The 24431-nt window shown below is 42.0% G+C and overlaps 1 protein-coding gene across 4 annotated transcripts in view; it reads right to left on the bottom strand.

Moving 5' to 3' along the window:
* Nucleotides 1–24431, bottom strand: part of col11a1b (collagen, type XI, alpha 1b) — a 61381-nt gene that overhangs the window by 30511 nt on the left and 6439 nt on the right. For all 4 annotated transcript variants that reach the window (XR_014125959.1, XM_081723133.1, XM_027031245.3 and 1 more), the window contains exons 3-25: nucleotides 24148–24361; nucleotides 22834–22996; nucleotides 15411–15536; nucleotides 13514–13615; nucleotides 13131–13235; nucleotides 11465–11776; nucleotides 10448–10507; nucleotides 9858–9899; nucleotides 9633–9695; nucleotides 7642–7716; nucleotides 7116–7199; nucleotides 6760–6816; nucleotides 6166–6219; nucleotides 4873–4926; nucleotides 4198–4251; nucleotides 4049–4102; nucleotides 3389–3442; nucleotides 3183–3227; nucleotides 2178–2231; nucleotides 2041–2085; nucleotides 1300–1353; nucleotides 824–868; nucleotides 207–260 (exon numbers count right to left, since the gene is read on the bottom strand). Coding sequence is in view for 3 of the 4 variants with exons in the window: in XM_081723133.1 (XP_081579259.1) it covers nucleotides 207–260; nucleotides 824–868; nucleotides 1300–1353; nucleotides 2041–2085; nucleotides 2178–2231; nucleotides 3183–3227; nucleotides 3389–3442; nucleotides 4049–4102; nucleotides 4198–4251; nucleotides 4873–4926; nucleotides 6166–6219; nucleotides 6760–6816; nucleotides 7116–7199; nucleotides 7642–7716; nucleotides 9633–9695; nucleotides 9858–9899; nucleotides 10448–10507; nucleotides 11465–11776; nucleotides 13131–13235; nucleotides 13514–13615; nucleotides 15411–15536; nucleotides 22834–22996; nucleotides 24148–24361 (1970 nt within the window). In the remaining variant the exon portion in view is untranslated. The remainder of the gene's footprint in view (nucleotides 1–206; nucleotides 261–823; nucleotides 869–1299; nucleotides 1354–2040; nucleotides 2086–2177; nucleotides 2232–3182; nucleotides 3228–3388; nucleotides 3443–4048; nucleotides 4103–4197; nucleotides 4252–4872; nucleotides 4927–6165; nucleotides 6220–6759; nucleotides 6817–7115; nucleotides 7200–7641; nucleotides 7717–9632; nucleotides 9696–9857; nucleotides 9900–10447; nucleotides 10508–11464; nucleotides 11777–13130; nucleotides 13236–13513; nucleotides 13616–15410; nucleotides 15537–22833; nucleotides 22997–24147; nucleotides 24362–24431) is intronic.

Raw genomic sequence — 24431 nt, forward strand, 5'->3', positions numbered from 1 at the left:
AAAGCCAATTAAATGAAAACAGTCAACAACAACACATTCATCATCATCACCATGACTCCAAAAGGTCATGTGTCAGGTATTTTAAAAGGTTTGTGGTTTTTGCCCTGCAAAGGCAAATCCTGTGACATTGACTGACAAGTGTTGAGTGCTACACTGTTACTGATGGCTCAAGGTTCCTTCATTTGGCAATGACAGAGAGGACTCACTGGAGGACCATCAGCTCCTCCTAAACCAGCCAGCCCTTGTTTTCCAGACGGCCCCTATAGAGGAAGAGCACATGTCAGGGAGGGAACCGAGAAAGAGGGAAGGAGAAAATAGTTGCACAATTAGCATAGTGACAGACGTGGTCCCGCCTGCAATCTGACTCAACAGTGACATGTTTTTAGAAGGCTTGTCACTGTATTATCATTTCATTACGGTTTCCTGTGGCCATTGCAGTAGAGAACTAATGACATGGTGTGTCTGAAAGCACTCCACCAGATTTGGGGTCACATTTCAAATTAATGGACTTCCAGTTCTGGCTTCTTTCCAAAAGATCTGACAAACTGCTAGTGTGAGACTAGTCAATTTGAATTTCACTATATGTAACTATGGCCGGTGTGTGTGTGTGTGTGTGTGTGTGTGTGTGTGTGTGTGTGTGTGTGCGCGTGCACGCGTGTGTGGTTTTACTTTAGTCAGCAGCAATCTGCTCACAACCTACAGCTTGGAAACCAATGGGTCTGCTGAATCGTTTATGGAGGTTAGGGCAGAAAAATCCTTCTGTAATAACAAGGAGGGAGGCTGGCAGGCCTCTGGCTCTCTCGCTCATAATACACACACTTACTTTTTCTCCAGGAGGACCAATTGGGCCTTGAGGACCCAGCAAACCCTGCAAAACATTTAATAAGACCAATGAGAGGAGGGGATGAGATCCAACCAGATGGTTTATGCTAGAAAAACGTAATAAATAAGATGCAGGATATACATTTATATACATCATTGTAGGTGTTTGTGTAAAGAGATACACAATACACGACAGGCCTGAAGAGTCAGTTGGAGAAGGAAAGGTTTTGAACCCCCCGCCAGTAGCAGTGTAGCTGGACATCTTAATCACGATCAACAGGAAAATGACAGAAAACCGAAAGGGCCGGCGGGGCTAGACTGATGACTTAAACGGGAGCGCGGGGAAGCTCCCTGCACACCGTCTGGGAGACAGAGGAAGAAAAACAAACAAACACAAAGGCCTGGAGAAGAGGGAGGCAAGGCAGAGGTGAAAGGCTGAAGAAAGAGGGCGGAACCCATAGCTCTGTCAGACCATACCTGCGGGCCAGGGTTGCCCTGCTGGCCAGGAGGTCCTGGTTCACCTTGCGGCCCCTGGATTTAAAGAAGAAAGCAAGAGAGAAACTAGTTGGATCATGGCCATGGTCATAGGCTTTAGAGTGGCTGCATTTCAAACGGTAGGATGAGGGAGCTTCGAAAAGTGGACACCCGGTGCTTGTAATAAAGCAAACAAGCAGACAGTTCTGGATTACGAGTTCTGTTTTTCATTTGGGCTTCATATTGTACTGCTTAACGTAACCTAACCTAAGTCTAATCTTCTAATTTCTCTGGTAAGGGAAAATGACATGTCAGTTATAGATGTGTAACTTACAAGCTCAAAAATGAAAAACACACACTGGCTATAGCTGGGGAGAAGGAGCTGTAATTGAAGCGACACAAAGCCACCGATGCTCTATACTAGGCAGTTTCCTGCTTCCAAAATGCTATGCATTTTTCTTGTTGTTGTATTTCTAGGTCAGAGGTCAATGTCTCTAGGCTTGTCCTGAGTTATTTCCACTGTCAGACTGACTGCAACCATCCTATTGAATGACTTCATTTAGCCATGACCTTTAGCCTGGCCAGCTGTCAAATTTTAGCAAGGTCTGAAGTTCTTAGTGAAAACCAATCAGGACTCCTGCAGGGAGCTCTCCACTGGTTTTGAGGGTTACAGATATAAATGGCGGCTCTTTGTGTTTAAGAATCTAGTCTGAAAGAACAAAGTCTGGGAGGGGAGAGTCCTACCATGTTTCCTTTAGGACCAGCAGGGCCATCCAGTCCAGATAGCCCCTGTGCATGCGCAAGAGAAATAGATGTCAAGGTTTTTATATGGTCTCTGAGAAGAAACTACACAAATTCTGAGAGATCAGCATGACACGTACGCGCTGTCCAGGGGCTCCTGGGGATCCACGGGGCCCAAGCAGCCCTCTGGGACCCTGAGTAACAAAACAGACGCACATTAACAGACATTCAAACACATGATCACACGGACAAATGGACACAGACGGCTACACAGAAGGACGGACACGGAACCAAGGGAGAGAAAACAGGACCTATTTCAAAGTGACTGGACTGAACTGATAAAGCCACACACTTGGTCTCCTGGAACAGATGGGTGGATGGATAGGTAGATAGATGGATGGTTGGGTGGATGGATAGGTGGATGATTAATTGATCAAACTCACATGCTTCATTCCTCCATATGCTGGTGTTTGTGCAAGGTGGAGAGTGCCTGTTATTCAGTGAGATTTCCCTCAGGGCTTCCGTGCCTGCACATGCTCTTTCTCACAAAGGAGACTTTCCAACCCATTAAAATCAGACCACTTTGCACTTCATTGGATGAGATTCCATGTTCAGATGTTTTAGTCCTGGCACTTCTCTGAGGTATAACCATGCCCCGTGGCAAGATTCAAGATGCTAACAGGACAAATATGTAAACTAAAAATAATGGGCCAATTGTTGATTTCTTTCATGGCTGCTCGAGGTATGTTACAGGTATGTCACACCACCACGACTAACGCATCTCTCACTGCACTGCTGATCAGCTTATTACTCAAAGGGTGAAAGTGAAATGTGTAAAAACCTTATTGTGCAATGAAAGAGAGACACAAGTGTGTGTGTGTGTTTGTGAGAGAGAGAGAGAGAGAGAGAGAGAGAGAGAGAGAGAGAGAGAGAGAGAGAGAGAGAGAGAGAGAGAGCCATTAACACAGCTATTGGTTTGCTGAAGGCAATGAAGAGACATTCATCTTTAAATATGCACAGAGCTAATGGATGCCATGGACTGCAGGTCTCATTTAAGAGGCAGGCTGCTAACAGCCCCAGGGTGGCTGAATCTGCCTCTACTGCACCGCTGGAGCTGTTTACTGAGTGGAGAGAAAGATGCTTACACTATCTCCTGGAAGTCCCCTTAGTCCGATCTCGCCGTCCTCGCCCTGTAAGCAATGACATGCAGTGAGAGTGCTGCCCACTAAGACTCAAACACACACACACACACACACACACACACACACAAAAACCAAAAACACAGAAATGCATATACAGTTGTGCACATACATGCACAAAAACACACACCCATACACAAAGAACCACTCACTCTTGGTCCGTCCTCTCCCGGTGCCCCTGGTGGACCGATGGGCCCTTGTTCTCCCTGCCGAGCAACGACACAAAAAAAGGGGAGAAAATGACTGGTACGATGGAGGTGTGGAAGGCGTGGAAGTTATTATTATGGTCCCTGCCTACCCTGGCAAGGCTCGTATTGTTAAGGCCCTGCACTGCTATTTATAAGGCAGCTCTATAGCAGATGGGGACTCCTCTCTGTAATTACACTGGCGAGGGTTAGGAAACTGGAAATATGCTCTGGCCTCTGTGATCTTGGCCCTGCTCAGTCGAGGCAGGCTGTCCCACCGCCACCCCCCATGGTGCCCACATTGGGCGGGGGCATGGGCTATATTGGTCCCGGGGGGGCTTGGGCAACCGCTGATGTGCTACATGAAAGGCACTGCGGTCAAAAGTGGTCCTAGGCTGTGATGAAGACTTGGGGATGAACATTAAAAGTTGGGTGTTGGTCAAGAAGGAAGCTCAGTAACAGCACCACTGTCATATTAAAGGAAGCTTGTTTACACTCTCAAAATAATGGTGAAGGTTGGCTCCTAGTGCTCAGAGCACCCCATTTCACCACAGCACTCACAGGTATCATTTTGAAGCAAAGCACTCAGTTACACTTATGACATTTTCTGTTTATTGTACCACTTACCCTATGTCCCTTCTCACCAGGTAGACCAGGGAGCCCATCAAACCCTCGGTCACCCTGTCAGACCATGAAAACAACAATAATGTAAGGAACAGGAACCCATGTCAGTTCTGGCTACACGTGAAGGCCAATACATGAGTATGTGAGCCTACCTTGGCACCTGCCTCGCCAGGCATTCCTCTGGCACCGTCAGCTCCGGGACGGCCCTGCAGAAACATCCCCACCCTGGTGTCATGTGCTTCCAGGAGGCCTAATCTGCTTCACATATGTTTCTGAACAACTGCAAACGTCTGTGGGTACTCTGAGGTTCTTTAAGGTAGGCATTGGTAGCCTGGAGAGAATGTGTTGAGTCTAGGAGGCTTGGGTGGAGTCTCAAAGTTTGAAAGTTTTTAGAGCATTTATAACACAACTGTGCATAAACTTAATCAAGTGAAGGGTTTCCACAGCTATGTCTGATACTCGATATAATATCCTGGATATGTCCAACTGACAAAAAAAGGCTAGATGCAAGCAATGCCCGAGTAATATGATTTAAAATTCCTGAAAACGAAAGCGAAATGTTAGGATGTTTTAGTCTCAGTGTTTCTGGCAATGTAACTGTATCCAGGCAATGTAACTGTATTTTAAGAGCATGTTCTCAACAAGGTGCCCACTGGGCCAAGTGCTCTCTTCTGTATATCTATTTAAGTTCTCTCTTTGTCCCTGGATAAAGCATAGCTGGGATAAACCACTGTAACCCGCCACCAGTCACAGTGCCAAAGTGGACATGTAACAGAGCTCAGTTGAACTGGAGCGCACAGCATGACATGGGGTTACCACATGCTTACCCTCTTTCCAGATTTGCCAGGTGGCCCTGTGGGGCCCTGTAGGCCTCTTGGGCCCTTAAAAAACACAAACATCATGCATTAGTAAGGGCTACCTTTGTCACAAAGTTTTGCAGTATTGATAAGCCAAAAACATGTTGGAAAAGCTTGGAAGGACAACAGGTGGAAAGAATTACAAATCAGATATTAAATAATAGCCATGTGATTTTACTTGTACACAAAGACTTTTTCAAGTCATTCAATCAGGTTTTGGGTCACAAAGTACAGAATATCACCTTTTCTATCATCTGGGAATTTAATTTAATAAGGTCTGGGTATTTCATCAGGGGTGTTTATTTTATCATTTTGATAGAACATTTTTTAAGTGAACATAATACTGGGCGGAAGAATTTAAGCAAAAGCAATATAAAAGAGGCCTTGGTAATTTAATCCTGCAATATACTGACATCACCATGTTTTTGCTGTGAAGCATCTCAGGGTGTGAAGCAAGAGAGGAATGCAAAGAAACTGAACTGAGTAGGAACCACAAAATCAAACAATTTGTTCTTTGACTAAAAGCACACAAACAAACACACAAACAAAACAAATAAAAATCACTGATGTACCTAATGATTTTCAATGAGCTTGTTTGATGGGGAAAACAACTATGGCTGAAGTCAGAAACCATCACCACAGTTGTAAAGAAAAAAACTAAAACAAACAAATTTTACAGTGAAGCCCCACACAGACTATTGAGCAGACACTGATTCCAATAGATCTGAAAAGCAAAACTACAGCAAAAGAGCTTGAACTACAAGATGAAACTAGTGAGTATTGAAATTAGAAATGTCTGATGACATTACAGATAAAAAGTGAGGACGCAAAGCTCTGTAACAAAGTTATATGGCCAAATGGAAAAAGGGCTCTCAACACGATGGGGATCTTAAAATGAAGGAATGGCACACTATCTGTGAAACATGGTAGAAGTGGTGTCATCAAGGCTTATGTGTGTGTAAATTAGTCCCATTCATCTTTGTTGATTAACATAACTATAGGTGAAAGCAATTGTATGGCTGGTGCACAGATTGGTCAAAGTATCTATGGTAGGTGGGAAGATGATAGTTTTAACATAAAGTCATTTCTCAACACAAAAGTGCCATTATTCAAAAACAACAAAACACACATTCTCCAAAATACCCAAATAGTGATATCTCAGATATCTGCACCTTATATTTCACTGTTCAAATACTTATGGAAAGCTGCATATTCCATTAGTCAGACACCAACCAGAGTTTTAGATGGACAGGTTCAACTTACCGCAGGGCCAGAATCACCACTGTCACCTTTAAGACCAGGTGATCCAGGACTACCCTGTAACACACACACACACACACACACACACACACACACACACACACACACACACACACACACACACATTTAGACTAACATGGATTTTCAAAAGTAAACACTTTATTCCTGGGTTTCTGTTTGGGCCACACCCCTGTCTACCACACCCACCCACTGCCTGAGTACTCATGAAATCTGACCACATTTCTGTAGGCACTTTTGGGGCTGGTTTCCCAGACAAGGATTAGGCCTAGTCTTAGTCTAAACTAAGGCATATGTTTTCACAAAAATCACAACCATATGAACATACTTTTTCTGGTATAACATATAGTATAACATATAGAGTGTGTGTTAAAAGCTTAGGGGCTTGAGTTCAAACCAGTCCCAAAGGAAGAGAGAAAAATAAAAATGACATTGATAAATACAATGTGTATGTGAGTCTCTCTGTGTGTATAAGAGTTTACAGAATAATTAAGACAGTTTATGAGAATCTAGAAGTACACATGCCATCCTCTGGATTTCCCATCAATATTGGTTTGATATTTGAGCCGAGACACTTACCACTGGACCGGCCCTTCCTGTCAATCCCATAGGACCAGGCGGACCTCTCATAGCAAGCTGTGGGAATACAGCAGTCAATCATAAACCTGCACAGGAATATGCCTATATCTGAGCATGAGAAACATGATTCTGTCATATTTTCCTCTACCTTCAGTGCATTGCTCTACAAGCTTGCCGTATGTGACACAGAACATTTCAAGACCTATGTATTATATACTAATTTGAAAAACAGCCAGAGCTTAATGTATTGGGTTGACCCACACAATATTAATCCATGAAGCATAACCTATAGTCACAAGGAAGCACCAATCAGAGCTATGTTGCTTATCCTGGCCTGTGCACTGAGGGCAACTTACCCTGGCCTGGGCAAGGATAGCCTGGGCCTGGGCCTCTTGGGCTGTCACCACGGGGCCTTTGGATGCCTCACCGCCTGCTCGGAACTATCAGCACAAACACCCAAACAAAAAAAAAGTCTTATTTTCAAATTAAACACTCCATACATACATTTAGCTAAAGACGTAATGGGTCCCTTTACCACACGATGGTTATATGGCCATTCCAGAACAGTGATTACCCTCGTCTGGATTGGCATGGAAGAGGATATAAATTTAGAGTCCTGCTTTCTAGTGTGGACCAACCGCTAACACCCACTGGGGCATTTACAATGGCAATGATCTTTGAGGTACTGGTTGTAGCTGCTGATCTAGGACCAGATCTAGGGTTTGGATCCAGAGTGAGATCTTGAAAGTACACAGGGTTTTGTTAAACAGGCAAACAAAACAAGAAACATACAAAGAAACAAATAGTCTGTGTGTTTGAGTGTTGGTTCAGATGAAGAGGAGGCTCAGACGATGCAGGATGGAGGGAGATGGAGCAGCTCACCGGCAGCATGATGACAGTGCCAGACGGCCCTGGAGCTCCATCAGCACCAGGCAGACCCGGGCGGCCAGCAGGACCCTAAGTCAGAATCAGAGAGAGAGAGAGAGGGGGAGATAAAAAAAATAGAGGGAGAGTAAGAGATTGAGAAAAGAAAGAGAGATTGAGAAGATGAAAGGGAAGGGACAGAGACAGAGAAAGAAAAAAAGAAAAAAAAGAACAGAAGGAAAAGTGGGAGAGTGTAGAAAAGGGGAGAGAGAGGGAAAGAGGAAAGGAGAAAAGAACGATAAACAGATAGAGGGAAGGATGGAGGGGCAGAGAAAGAGGTGGAAAGAGAAAATGATAGAAAGAGTGGGGAGAAAAATATGTCACAATATGTCACAATGCCACCAAATCTTTAATAAATCAAATTCTCAAGGGCTGTATAAACTGTAGACTGGACTAACAAGAAGATATGAGTGAATATCCCAGTGAAAAAAGATGTGATTAAATATCCCAGTTAAACCCTCATTCCATAATGTGCATTTATCGTGAAGAGCAATATGTAAAAGCTAATTTCCTTGGACCTCATCTTTATTTTCTAATGTTACATTTACTTTTATTTTACTTGGTACATTGCTTAGGGGTATTATGATCTGTGTTATTCAAGACTCTAATTTACTATGTATTTTGTATATTTCATTTCACAATGAAGGTGCTTTTTCCTAAAATATGGTACATATACTGTAGAGTAATTTCTTTAGAAAGCATCGTGCTCCTTTCTCAGATGGCATGCACAAAAGTATTCCCATATGAGTGTGTATGTGTGTGTGTGTGTATGTGTGTGTGTGTGTGTGTGTGTGTGTGTGTGTGTGTGTGTGTGTGTATACACCCAGAATTAGTGAAGTTCCAGTGAGCTCCAAACACACTGCCACCTAGCGCATACAGTATGTGTTCCAAAAACTCAGTAGGGTGTGTGAGTGTGAGTGTGTGTGAGTGGGTGCGCTGCAGGGGGATTCTCAGGTCAGGGGAAAAATGTCCATCATTAGTTCATATGTAACTGTCACCAGTAGAGTCTGGTTTTCTCTCTCTCTCTTGTTCTCTATATTTTTTTCTCTTGGGATCAAAGCAGAAGTACACGATCATTTCCCTTCTCAGACAAAAAGGCTTTTGTGCCGAAAGACAAGGGACAGCAGCAGTAGGCGTGCCATCCTTTCCCAGAATGCACTGGAAGGGGTTAAAGCGTGTGGGAGATGGAAAGGAGGGGAAGGAGTTCCACCATAGGGAGGAAAAAGCTCCTGCCCAGCATCTAGTGAAGGAGGGGGACAATTTTTCTCTACAACACAATCAGGTTTGGGGACCACAACAAGACAAAAAAAACAAACAGCAGTTGGGTGAAAACTGACACCTGCTTTCAGGATTGGCTCCCTCAAAACTGTGTGTGTGTGTGTGTGTGTGTGTGTGTGTGTGTGTGTGTGTGTGTGTGTGTGTGTGTGTGTGTGTGTGTGTGTGTGTGTGTGTGTGTGTGTGTGTGTGTGTGTGTGTGTTTTTGAAGAATAATGTAGACAGCACACAGAGAATTACTTATCAGAGCAGCCTGCTATACTGGCTTAATTAGAGTTGTAGTTTATGAGCAGATCCGGTTTCTGCATGGCCGCCCACGTTTTTCGGGTCCTCTCATCTGCTCTGTCCCAGTCTTCCTGCCGGCTGTCAGGTAAGAACCTTATATTTCTAAACGGCTTATATTTCCCCTGCACTGGTACTTTATTATACTGCAAACTGGCTAAAAGAAGCACCGTTTAGAACTCAGTTTACATATAGTGCTCCGAACCTCAGGAGGACTGTAAAGCCCCAAAACAGGCTCCTGTTACATGTAATCATCCTCTTTCACCCCTTTTTGGACCACAGGTTTTTTACCACCATGTTTGCCTGTGGGGTGGCAAAGGGTAATGGTGTTAGGCCAGTGCATGAACCAGCACAGATGGTGGACGGTTTAGAGAACAGGAGCATCAACTCACTCTGTTGCCTGGATCTCCACGAAGGCCTGGAGCACCCTGGACACCGGGAGATCCTGGAAGACCCTGAGGAAGAGACGCCGGGACAGTTCATAAACAAAATCACATACAGACGGACATGCATGCACTTCATTAGCTTTGGCAAGGTCACTTTCCTTTAACACATTTTCTTTTTCCTGGTAGCGCTCATCCATGTGTGGATGAGTGTGGGAATGAGTTCATACTCACGGCAGGACCTGGAGGTCCTTGGGGCCCCTCTATAAGCATCCCCTGCAAAAGAGTAGAAGCAGACTGAGAGTGAGGAGGGGGAAGTGGATAGATTAGCATTTAGCTCTGGCTTTAAATCTGAGCGAGAGCAGCAGGTTGGAAAATAAGGGGGGATGAGGGGGGGTGGAAGGCGAGAAGAATGCAAAGATGAAGCATAATTCGCCTGTGCATTTTCAGAAGGTGACTAAAAGCTGAGCCTGGCCCAGACTTGTACGCATACGAAGACCCACGTGGGTTTTTGGAGGAGCTGGCCAGAAGGTCACTGTAGCGTTCTTTCATGAATCTATCCCAAAGATCCACTTCCCCCCAGCTAGCAGCTCCTGCAATGCCAGCCATGTTCAAATCAAGCGGTGGGTACAGTTCTGGCTCCGCAGGCGGGACGAGAACATCCGCAAGCGAGACAGCCCGGAATATGAATGAATCGATGTTAACACGCCATGTTCTAGTGCACCGGGAAGGAAAAATCACGGCAAGCACATTATCAGTTGTGCCTCTAAATGCCTAAACAAAAGAAGTGTTAACAACGGAAAGAAGATGCAGATTTTTCTTACTGGCTCTATAACAGCAGGCTCTCCTTTCTCCCCCTTCTCACCACCATATCCACCCGCCACCTACAGTGACACAGGGAATGAGAAAGGCAGGTCAACAGGACGGGCATGACTCACTAGCCAGACCAAACAACTAATAAATAGCACATTAAAACACATTATAGTGCAAGCAGCTTGTGTTAGTCTGTGGTGCTAAATGGTCCAGATGTTCATCTCTTTAAACAAGGAGACTGTGTGTGTGTTTTTTTTCCTTTAAAGGAGTCTTTCCTGTGTGATTTTTTTGCTTTATCTGCTAATCAGTGTGTAACGATGCATCAGTGTCTCATTATGTCCAATTCTCTATCTGGTGAAAGGCCTCAGCTAAAAGGTTTACCATCTGAGCACATTCTGCATGAGAAACCAGGAGGAAGACAAACACAGCATGTGGTTTACTCACTTGAGACAATTCATACAGTGATTATGCATGGGGAGAGGCCAAGATATCTCTCCAATGTATGTGTCTTTTTTTTTTTTGTGTGTGTGTGTGTGTCTGTGTGTGTGTGTGTGTGTGTGTATGTGTGTGTGTGTTGCAAACTCTCCAGGAATGAGGAGAAAAGCCACTAAGATTTGAGTAATTGTGTGTGTGAGGGATAGGAACTGCAATATAGAGACATTAGGCTGTAACAGATCCACACCAAAATAACATAGTCAAACTTATACACCCACACCCACACATGACACATGCACATACACAAACACACACAAACACAGTGGCACACATTCACTTGCTTCTAAAAATGATAAGCCTCCAAATTTAGTCAAGTAAGCTAAAAACAACGATAACAAACCCCCCCCCCAAAAAAAACAGACAACAAACAAAAAAACATCAAAAAACAAACAACTCAAAAACCTAATCAAAAATCACTAAACGATCAGTCACTAAACTATCAGTATGAGACACACATTGGTCAGATTGGTCAATAGTAGACTTAATGACACATTATGAATGTTTTATTAACACTTGATGACATGTTCACTCACATTGCTCTCAGTACTGTCTGTCTTGGCTGGTACAGCAGGGCCAATCTCATCTTCATAGGTGGAGGTGAACTTGGCCCCATTCGTGGTGTAGTCATAGAAACTATCGTCGTAGTGACTCGGGTCCAGCTCCTTGACCTCATACTCGCTCAGGTCATACTCCTTGAAGTCCACCACCTCTGGGCTGGGTGTGCCTTTGGCCTCTACTGTTTCCAGAGCATCATCCGTGGCAACTGTGGTGTCGGTGGGGTCTGCACCCACTTGCTCCATTCCAGTGATATAATCGTCCACAATTTCCTCGCCATAGACTAGATTCTACTCAAGAGGGGGAAGAATGGATACCCTCAGTGAAGCTCCAGCGTTGCATACAATATAATACTACAAACTTAAATGGTCAACTATGTACAGCTGAAATAGTTTAGTTCCACATGTTTTGGGAGTGCCCCACTCCACCTCTTCTTAGTTGTCCTGCCCACCTCTCTTCCCCATACAATGACTCTGCAACCATCATAAATATGACATCACCCTCATCTAGCCTCATCTGCCTCACCTAATCTGTCAAAAACCTTTTGAATCTCACGAGATTTAAATTCTTCATAAATTCATACTGATTGAAATGTCTGCATAAGTGCAAGTATATCACCTTTTAATTACAAATATAATCATTGACTGAACCACTCTTTGAAGCACATCAGGACCTGCTAAAAATGTCTGTTTTCTTTTAGCAGTAAAAGGGAACATATAGACCTAGCCAACTGCTCTCCATTAAAATGAAAGCAACTGGTATGGTGATAAGCTATGATTTAAACAATGGTTTCAACACTTATTTAAACATTACTCATATTCCTCACAGCAATAAGGAAATATAGCATTACATCTATAACTGCTACCATACATGCAATTTCATTTAACAGTCTGCTGTTTGTAATGTATATTATCACCTGTGTGCCTGTTTTAAAGATGCATCCTGCAATCACTCCACACTACTCCAGAAATGTCTGCACTTCTACATTTGCCAGCCCACTTCACAAGAGAGTTATGGAAAATACTTATAACGATTTCCAATTTCATTGGATAATATGTAGACTTGCTCCTCATAATGAAAGCAATACAGTCTGCTGCACTGACCCTGAAGATGTATCATCTGAAGCAGGCCTTTGGCCTCTGTCTCCTGCACACATACTGTTCCAGTTTAAAGCCAGAATGTTCTTCATTACGATGCCATTCAACTCACTGAGCTGATAGTTTAGCGCAAGCAAAGACAGGAACTGCCAAATAGGAACCCTGCCTCTCTTTTACCACTTTCAGATTGGGTTCATTGGCAGAGATTTTGTTTTATTTGATTGCATGTGCCTGAGTTCAATTAAAGCAAATCTGAAGCATAGCCACAGTCATCAAACACTGACAAACTTTAAAATAATATGTAGGGTAATGATCTACTCAAAGACAGCAATGATCTGCCCCAAAGTTAATCATCCTCTTTTTTCTCTTTTATAAAATATTCAAAGAGAAAATCCCTCTCAAAACATTTTTGTTCAAATGTTTACAGATTGATATAATATTCATTATTGGATTTTGACCTCATATGTCACATAAAGATATCTGATAAGCATTCTCCCATAAATGTGGTAAAGAAACCAAAAGTTGTTCAGGTCATGTGACCACTGACCTCAGATGCTACAGATGAGGAGGTGGGGCTTTCAGGCTGTGATCCATCCACGGTGCCGTAGTCCACCTCATGCTCAGTGTAGTACTCAGCATCAGCAGTGCTAGGCTGTGTGGAGATCACACAAGCCAAAATTAAAAACACACACACATGCCAAGGATTCCTCTGGAGATGTCATCTCTGTACCCGCTAGTGTCACAGTGTCATCTCTGGATGCCAACAGCACGCTTGACTATATTACTGGTCCAAAGTTTACAAAGGCTCATGGAAGTTGTGTGCACTTTACTCAGGATACACTGCCAGCAAAGAGTAAGCCTGTTGCATTCTTTCATTCTTTTGTATTATATTATTTAATATGACTCATGAAAGAGTTTTTTTTTTTTTACCTTGGTGTCCTCGCTGGCCTCTTTAGCAGGCGCCTCAGTGGTGGCGAGCTCTCCTTCTGTGTAGTCATAGAATTCCTCATAATCAGTGTACTCAGTGTTGTACTATGAGGGAAAGAGGAAGTTTGTACAGTATGTTAGTAGAGGACAATGATCTTCTAAAGCTATGTGTTAATACGAGAGTGGAGAAATAGTATAAGGAAAAAGATTTTCAAAGCTGGGTTTATACTCATAATTGAGTTTTGTGTGGAAGCAGCAATTAGTCTATGCTAATATATGTATCACATAATTTTACTTCATTATGAAAGTAATGAGGACAAATTAGGCTGTTGGGATTTGGTCAGCTAAATCTGGTTAATAAAACAGACCGATGCTTCTTTGTCCATAAAAAGGTATGTAAGCAAAATATTTTAAAAATAACCTATACAATTAACTGTTTCTGACTATGTTCTGTGTTGGAAGGTTAGGCTGCAAATTATCGTTAGGTTCTTGGCTTGAAATAAACTGGGGTAAATTAACATAATCTTGCTAATTATCACCACGCCTCATGCTAATTAGTGTCATCTCGGGGAAATCCTGTAAACAGGTGGAGCCATCAGGTAGAGGCAGAGTAGGACGAAGCGAGGCAGGATTGCTATGATACAGCTTTGCTCACTTCGCATGGATGAATGTTACTGGTCCCAGTATAGCATCTGAACAAAGATAAATAAATAATTAAATAAATAAATGAACAAAAGAAAGAAAGAGGCCAAGGCCTGATGGTCTGGCTGCCTTTCACTGGCTGTGGAGTGAAAGAGAGAGAGAGGGAGGGAGAGAGAGGGAGAGAGAGAGAGACAGACACAGAAACAGAGAAAGAGAAACAGGCTTCAGCCAGGAGTCAATTTATGTGCTCGGAGACTCCTGCCAAGTGTGGAGCCAAGTCTGGCTGTGGCCAGCAAGCAAGATAAACAGCACGAATGTGGTCCCGGGCCATCCAAAACGTGCCTGGCCTTCTCCACACGTGTCTCAAGTACTTGGTGCCGTGCATCGAAGCTCCGCATGGGGGATCTTTGGGAAGAGTCAGGGGACTGGATTCTGAACTCTCCTTATAATGGTAATAAATAGCTGAATCAATCCGTTTAGGAGTGCTGCTACAGTCAACAATGTGTTTGATGGCAGTGGATCATCAACAATGACAGTCAGGGCTATATTATGATGTAATTCCATTTTTGACATGCCTTACCTTGCTTTTTCTTTGGCATGGTGCAGTTTAGCTTTGAGAAGCCAGTTTTTCCCCAGCCTCTGTTATGGAAAATTTTCAATGCACTGGCTTATAGTTATATAGTGATTTATCAGTATGTTACAAAGATGTGGGGTTTTTTTTAATTCCTGGAGAAATAAATTAGCTTTTCCAGGTATCCCCATGATATCTGTGTAGCGAGAAGCTAAAGTTTCTCAGTAAGTGAGCTGGAGACTGCAGAAGTCATTAGTGAAATATATCACTGGGCCCCTCCAAAGTGGACTCTCTGAGTCTGTGGAAGGGGAAAATGTTTCCAGCGTGAGCTCATAAGTTGTTTTTTTTTGGTTTTTTTTTGTGTGTGTGTGTGTGAAATACCATCGGAAAATATCAGTGCACGCTTGAGATGTCAAAGACTCACAAACCAGAGCTTCAACACTGTATTTCAATTATGTGACTGGCAATAGAGCCTTTTGGGTCTAACTGATTAATCTCAACACTGATTTGACTTCAGACGAGGAATGACCAAAATATTAAAACAACCCTATAACACCAGCCCTTTTTGTCCTCTCTTTTCATAATGATAGATGTGAGGCTTTGGCGGCCCGTCTTCAATCTCCCAAATATCCCCATACACTCCCACCATTTCATGAGCTGCTGCACGCTCTAGACAGCCATACTAACCTCGTCCTCGGGCTCCTGCGCCTGTGGCTGTTCCTGGTGTGGTGTTTCGCAGTCAGGGCTGTAGTGTTCGCAGTACTCGTATGCGGCGCGGGGGTCCCCCACCAGCAGCAGCTGCTGGATATCTCCCTGGAAAAGAACAGCAACATCAATTGGCATCTACCTTCTATATAAAAGGTTTAATTCCCAAAGCAGCTCCCAACACCTTTGCTTGAAAACCAAGCGGCTCTGTCTATCCATTTCAACACTTAATTCCAAACATATTGTAAATGCCATTCCAACCCCCTGGACATGTGTTCTTTTAACAGACACGGTCACACTGTAATCGTGCACTGAGAAAGCATCAATTAGGAGAAAACAGTAAGTGTTTTTGTGACACGAATATAAAGATGGGCCTAAAGTTATCAGGTTGTGTTACAGACATATAAAGTCAAATTTTGTATTTATTTTCCTCACACATAGCTAAATGTCTAACATGAACTTAACCCTTGCGATGTATATTTGACACCATTGTAACATCACTACAGCACTCAAAAGCACAACCCTTTCGGCTGTGACTTTGGCTAACAGTACTCATAGTACATAATGTTAGATGAAACCCTCACGACAGTGGAAATTACAGATTTTTGAACATGATTTAAATACATTTCATTTTATCATCAGAAGAAGCAATTTAGAACATTTCAATATGGTGGTAGCCTGTGATCAAATTATACACAGATCACAGATTCCACACCGGTACGCTCTAGGGTATCTATAATGCTTACTGCTAACCTTGTCAATTTAAATAGTATTCAACAGATACGGGCGGTTGCGGGCTGGGCAGATCAATTTGCGTGATACCAATTTTGGCAGTAGCCGCGGAACACTGACGGCATCTCTAGCGTTTTGAACCAGGAAGAGGCTGTCATAAGCCGTTCGGGCCGTCTTTCCCCAGAGGACAGGAAAGAATGCAAATGTGCTTCTCAGCTGAGAAAACAAGACGGGGTCAGCAAGCGTTCGGTCCAGCGCCCGTGCGCACACACGTCGGAAGAGGCGGCAGACTATTCAAAAGCGCTATTGTGCGCCGCTCTTCTCTACCCACTAAGGTCAAAGACGAGTCATATTTCACAGAATAACCCCGCTATAGCGGCCGGGGAATGGTAAGAAAAATAAGCATCGCCCGTTCCTCACGCAGAATATCTGTGGTCTGTTTTTCATGAAGACTAGAGATGAAGACCTCCGCCCCGACTTTAACTCGGCTCTGTGCATTATAATACCAATGATTCTTTTCGTCCAGGAACTGCCTGTCTCCGCCAAGAATGTTAAATGTTGCCTCATAGATATCAGAATGCCTCAGGTGACTCGTGCTGATACGACAGTTAAGCTAGTACTATGATAAATCTTGTTAAATATCTAATTAAGTAAAATAACAACCCGATCAAATGTGCACATAGACGGATTCGTTCCCGTCGCGGTTGACTAGGTTTTCGGGCGAGCAGGGTGGCCTGTGAAAGATCATCCAAACAGACAAGATTACACTAAATTACAGGGGCTGCATCTGTAGGAGTTTAAACCTCAGGGATACATTTTATGGTATGAAAATTATGTTTTCTAGGAGAATAAAGCAGTGTATCCTTATAATGTCTGGAGGTCTGTGGTACACCACTGTACAACAAACATCAAATTCATGCATAAACTCACACACCTGTGTGTACATAACGGAGATTATACATACAGTAGATCATTAAAATATATTAATGTTCATTAAATATACCACAAACATTTAGACCACTCAGGTGCTTTGGATAAGTAAATATTCACGTATACACATGAGGAAACCCAAAACAAACTTTTTTTTTTTTTTTTTACCTCTAACCCACTTTCCCTCACTCTCCACCTCATTCATTTTCTCTGAATATATGTTTTTCTAGACGTCTGGCACATCTTGTGCGCTACTGAGATTGCCATGTTAGCACGGCTCACTGTACGGCTTTAGCAGAAACATTGAACAATAAATTTACAGAGAAAGTCCTACATTACGTTGTTACATTATCCTTGCAGCACAGTGCACAGAATTTATTCCAAATGCATATTTTTCACAGATGGTGATAATACTAGATTCAGTAACCTAAGAACCACAAAAAGAGAGAGACACAATCAGCTCATCAGAGGAAGTGATGGCTCAACGTCGAAGAGTTCTTTTACAATATTCATCTTGCTGAAAGCATTAAACAACACAGCTATAGTTACTTAGAAAAATGGAGACCAACATTAGTAATGTTCTCCAGGGAGTGATTGTACACAGACTGAGTAAACAGCTCGCTTTGTTCATTCATAAATTACCTTAAACCTACATCATTTCCTACATATGGGAAAACAGAGGCTGCACATTGTGGGGTTTCCGCCTGCTCTCAGAATCTCTGAAGCATAACACTGAACAGATCAGTTTTCACTTCTGCGTGCTTGTCTGTTAGTGACACAGATATGGCTAGCATCATATACAGCAAACTTAATCACCAGTGTACAAGCTTTCTAAAAGTAGCCTTAATAGTCTGGGAGTAAGCCTATTACAACTGACACATGTTATATTCGACTTATTGAATATCTATAGAGCTTTTGGATAGACCTCAATAACTGGCATAATTATCCATGTTTATTGTTGGTTAAGAATAAAAAATTTCATGAATGTCTTCATTAGCCTTTCTGATATGTTTAGGTGCTCAAAATGTGGCAGGGTATCACTGAGGCATATTAATCATAATAATCATATTTGTCAACATGCTGGTCTGTTGCCTTTCATGATGCTTATGAATGTAATAATATGGACAAGGACTACAGTATTGTACCTGTCATGATTGCTTTCTCTGAGGACAGCATGTCTCAAGATGTTTATGAACCACCATTAGCACTTTTAACACATTTAATGAAAAGCTCAGGAATGCTGGGTATTCCTGCTTTCACCATGACCTGCCTTTCACAATCTCTATACTTTGAGACTTGAAAGGTTTCCATGCTTCTTATAATTCCATCTGGAGATCTAAAGGTAAGATGATCAGTTAGAAATTATGACTGGTTGAAACATTTCGTTTTCCACTGACTTTTCTAGACAACTAAGCCTATGATTGTTTTATAACTGTAGCCAATGAGCTTTCAATAGCCAACACCACACAGATGACACTACACCACACACATCACAACACGACACTACAGATATCACAACACCACAGACATCACAGCACCACAACAATACAACACCACAGTCATCACAGCAACACAGACATCACAACACCTGCAATAACACATCCTCTGCATCAAAAATTGTGTTTTTTTACTGACTTGCTTTTTCCTTCTTTGTTTCTTGTAATGCATTTACATTATCAGCTAATGTTGTTACATATTAGCTGAGTTGTACTGTATGCCTGCCAAGGAGAGTCACACAGAATAGCCCCCTATGACCATCTCATTCTGGCTGGCAGCCATTTGACACTATATCCAGCTTAGCGGCTCCTGCGTCAGCACCAGAAGTATAAAAGAGAGAGCAAGAACGCAAATTCTCAGAGACAATGACAAGAAGTGATCTTCAAAGATGGTATAGTAAGGAAAGTCATGAAATCCGAGGGGGTTTAGTGATCCCCAGATGTTATTTCAACTCTAATCAAATGCAGCCTTTTTGGTGACAGCTGGGATAAACTTTCTTTCTAAGTAGTGAGAGGAGAGGCATACCATGTTCAGACTTTTTTTTCCCATCAAACTTCACAGAACAGCTGGGCCTCTAATAGGGCCTATCCCCCTGTACCCTTCTCTTGCTCCTCGGGTTTTCTCCAAGTAGCAGCCATCATTCCAAATGTGCAGCGAGGCCTGTTACTTTATCAGTCTACTGGGAGCAGTAAAACTGTAAAATACATTTTGCAGCAGGCAAAATGAACAAAGGGCTGAGGCCAAGTTGGAGTATTGGGAGAGAAGGGTCAATTGAAAAAGAGGGAAGTTGAGAGTATGAGAGAGAGAGATAGAGAGAAAGAGAGGGAGATAATATGAGAAAATATGAGAAATGTCAATATATATGATTATTTAATGAACAGTCCATTTTACAGGTTTAGCTTCCCAAGACGTTTGGCAACTGTTGGATTAAAGAGGATTTGAAGTGGAGTGAGGGAAGATGAAAAAATATCCCCAAACCTGGAATGTGATCAAATGGGCCACTATCAAATGAGTTTGATTCCATGAGAGATGGAATTAAGAAACATTCCATAAGAGTATATTGGAGATATATGACAACATAACTTTTCCACTATAAAAAACTTAAGGTATTTGGCCAAAAACATGTATGTTTTACAAATGCATGTAGAAATGATAAAACAAGATGTGGCATTCTGCTGTATCAATTTCTTTTTGTTGTGCACATCAAGAAGAAATCAATCTTTTGTACTCTTTCAACTGAAGTGGGGCAGGGGGAGAATTGAAACTGCATCTCCTGTAGCTTTCATACTGGCTGGTCCCAGTATCTCTTAAACAGTTGTGGAGCCTTGGTCAAGACAAAAGCACACACCGATCATTTTTTCCCTTCAGCCATTGCCACTTGGCTAGTTCTAACCTCACACCTGCATATGCAGTATGCACAGGCTGGGAACTCACAATATGCCACCATGGAGCACACAGAAAGAAACAGAAGGACCAGCTTCAGGTTCCTACAAATGAATGAACTCCCATGACACAAGACAATGGAAAGGAAATGATGCAAGACTTTGAAATACTGCAAGACTACAGAACAAGCCTTTGGGAAATCTTTTAATTTATATGATACTGGCCTTATTAGTTATGAGGTGGTGCACTGAGGCTTGAAAAGTCAAACAGATGATGTAGATCGATTAGGGCAAACTTGCTGTTTCCAGCAGAGAGGTTTTTCAAGCAATCCTTGGAAGCACAGGAGCCCAAGCGCTTTACTCTGCTTCCACCTCATTTGACATGTCACTGGAAATGTTCCAATAAGTCTTTTGTGAAAGCCAGAGCAGCTTCGGTGACGCCTAAGGATTTATGGCCATCGATGATCACTTCTTCCATATCTTGGCTCAAAGACCAAAACAAGAAGAACGGGTACAGACCCTGTGATCTCTGGTCCTGTTCATCTTGTACATTTAGCTCCAAGGCTCCATAAGCACTAGGTAGAAAACATGTCTTGTTGGGACACTGGTCTGGGAGACAGTATGACTTAGCCTGGAAGCTATTGGTCCCTAAAGCCCCTTCCAGATTTCACACAAGCAAGGTGAGATGTCAGTTCTGACTGCACATTTCCTCAACCAGGAGAACAAAATGGGTCCATCGCACTAAATAAACATTCTTTCAGGTGGGCTTATGCACATCACAAAGTACATTTCATAAAAATAACAAACATTAACACTAAACCTGCAATTTCAGCATTATCAAACACTATGAGGTAAGGTAGGACATTTTTAAGCATTTAATGTCACGCATGACAAATGACCATAATACATACTGTATATATTTTCAATATGTGCTAACTCCAATAAAATGAGAGAATACAGCTTCTGAAAGTAACAGGTTTGTTGTCTGGATTCCCACATCAACCAGAAGGTATGTGTGTAAATCCTCCTTTATGATCCTTGGTTTCAGTTCACAGCAGTTTAGACCTTCAGTTATACAGGTTACCTTCCATTCAGTCTGACATTTTCATATTGTTTAAACACTGCCTCAGCCATCTCTGATTTAATTTGCTAACTGATTTACTAGTTTGACATTTACAACAGTGTATGAATTATTCATTGCTCTAAAATGGGAGGTGATAACAAGAAGTTCTACTTGTCCATATTTGCCAACACCTTGTCCTGCTTGGCAACAGAGCTTGCCTTTGGCTGCAGCCTAATCAATTATTACTGATTTGGCAAACACATTTGCTATCATTACTACACTGCAAATTCCATTAGAGCACAAATACACTAACAACTATCAACAGATTCAGACCACATCTGAAAGGAATTTCAAGAGGGAAATTACTGAACATGTGAAAAGCAAAGCATACAGATGTGCAAGAAGGCATTTTCCAAAAACAAAAATTATAGCATCCTAAGAATTTAAACAATATCCATTATGCAATTGCAGTCATATTTAACACATCCATTAACACATTTCATCATGAGTGTGAACACTTGAGATATTCTAGTGATGTGTATTGTATGAATGGCATACTTAACAGCCTCTGAAATTGGGCTATTAAACAAGGAAAATTTACTCCACCGTTATACGATTTAACTCTGTCACTAAACCCAAACTAACATTGGTTCATGCAGACCACAGAGAGAGAGACTGTTTCATGCCCCAAGACAGCTTTGACCTGCACACAAACATTTAGCAGAATTTTCTTATAAAACATCAAAGAGGCACTTGCAAGACATTATCTTGCACAATGGCATGCAGTGTATAGGTCAGCTTTTAGTTTAGCATAGTGACATGATTTAATCATCACCTTCTTAAAGCATTGTTTCTTAGGCATATTACTGTTTTTGTATTTTCATTAAATACTTTTTTTTTGTCTTACTAAAGCCATTATTTGATCTGCCTATCACAGACTCAATTGTATTAGAAATGTTTAGAGCATTCATAACATTACAGCAATCATCTTTTTACAAGGTGTTTGAGACTGGCCAACAGCAGGTGGAAATTCTTTTTCGGTTTATGGTCAGACCTGAAGTTTGTAATTCAGATGGCCTAAAGTTTGATCTGTGCAACCCATGAGCTATCAAATTCCAAATGCTCCAGTACAACATCAATTATCACACACATATTTCTGTGCTGGCAGCATTGATTAGAATTATCCAATGATCAATTCTTCAGCAGTAAATCAAAATTAAACATTTAACTGAGCTGAGCCCATAACTGATTTAAGGGCCATTATCTGGTATATAATATACAACTGAAAATGAAAGACCTCAGACCATAAAATCACCGTGTGACACTAAAGCACACCAGTTACCTTCCAGCATGTAGACTTGTGACAATGCTGCTTTCCCTTCACAAGAGCAAAATATCCTTTGAAGAATTAAGCATTTAAACCAACCACAGACTAAGAATACCTGATCTGCATCTATATATGAAAGCATTAACATTTTACTTGTTTACACTGAATTAACACTGGCTGTGTGTGTGTGTGTGTGTGTGTGTGTGTGTGTGTGTGTGTGTGTGTGTGTGTGTGTGTGTGTGTGTGTGTGTGTGTGTGTGTGTTTTTTTTTAGTGGAATGCACTTGTGGCTGAGACTGGGAACAGTCTTTTTTTTCTGATGTTTTACAAAGAGTCTTCATAACACTGTCACACTGTCATATGGTCCAGCTCTGTGAAACCTGCTGAGTCACAACCCAGCATTATGCCCTCCAAACATGCATAAAGCACATCCACAGCATTCAGAGATCTAGAGTATTGCTCAGCTAAGCCCTACCTCAAAGACCTCCTCATCCAGGATCCTTGTGCCAAAGACTGTGATGCCGTCTGTATTGATAACTGCATTGTTGCTTCTGCTCAGCGGCTTAGAGACCTTTTTCTTACAGTCAATGATCATTGTGACAGTCTTCTTCTCTACACTGATTGCCACACGATGCCATCTGCAGGGTAAAAGAGCACAGAATAAGCCACGTGAAAGGAGAGGACAAAGTCAAATTGTTCAATATGACGAGACATTTTTTGTAGCATATGTCTCTTTATTTAGGTGTGAGTGTGGTGTAGAATGTTTCTGAACAAAATCACTTGAGAGGGAGATTCCTCTTCAAAATTTCTCAAGAGTGAGACTGTCTCAATTATTTCAAATAAGCTTTATGTTTAGGACTCACATTGCACCAATTACACCCATTTTATAAGGCAGTCAATTTAATTAATTTTTCTTTGCATTAAACTTGCTTTCTTAGACTGAAAGATGTTGGAGAAATACTTCAGAATAAGTGATTTACCAGCCTAAAATTGCATGATTAAATCAAGCTCTGTGTTGGAAGGAGCAGATGCCAACAGGCTGAGATCACACAAAACTGCTGACCATAGATCACACAAAAATGCTGAGTACTTACAGATATGTCAAAGTTCCCCACCAAATTTGACAGGTCCATTAACTAGGCTCTTCTTTTGTATCAACTTTTGACTTAAGTGTATGTAGATTTTACATTACCCTATTGTGCTAATGTCATACAGTTGCAACAGACAGCATCTTGTCCTGACTGAACTTTCCATTCAACTGTTAACGCTCTTCAAAGAATCAGTCAGAAATAAATGGGTTCCCACACTCACCCATCATTATAAATATACAGTATGAGATTACTGATTCTTATCTGTTAGATTTTCCAGCACTGGCTCATCAGCATTATGTCCATCTCAGTAGCAAAATCAAAAATGATGATACAGTGGAAATTGAAAATGTCACCTCTTAATGCAAAGCCCCCAGCTCACCCCCGACATGCTCTCCGTCCAACCACAGGATAAAACTATTCAACACTGGGGAACCATAGGTTGGAAATGACTATAAAAGCAGAAGCCAAGAACCACAAGACAAGCTCCAGCATAGACTCTCATAGTTTCCCCAAATCCATAGCAAAATGCAATATTGGAAGAATTGCAAAACACCAAGAGAAAGTGCAGAATTCTTGTCAAACACTGTGACTAAGAGAACCACAAGGAGGCCCCATGGCAGGCTTAGAGTTATAATGGCCAAAAAATATTAAATCCATCTTTTAAGCTCATCAGGTGTAAACTTAGTGTCTGAACTTACTTGCCATCCGCTAAATTGATGGTTCGGAACAAGGGGTAGTCCTCGGGTGCAGGCTTCCCATGCTGGTCCTCATAAAGAAAGACTGGGGTGCGACCAACCTCCACACCTAACTGCTGGATTCCCTGCTCATTGTAAACAGACAGCAGGAAGGCCTGGATTCCAACCTTGGGCTTGATAGTCATAAGGATGGAGAAATCCTCAGGAAATACTCCATCTGAAGATACAAGACACATAGTGTTGTGGGCTGGATGTAACTGTAGTAGGTGGTTGCCTTTCTGTTCATG

Source organism: Electrophorus electricus, chromosome 11 (assembly GCF_041902795.1).
Source record: "Electrophorus electricus isolate QZ-2024a chromosome 11, ASM4190279v1, whole genome shotgun sequence".
NCBI lineage: Eukaryota > Metazoa > Chordata > Actinopteri > Gymnotiformes > Gymnotidae > Electrophorus > Electrophorus electricus.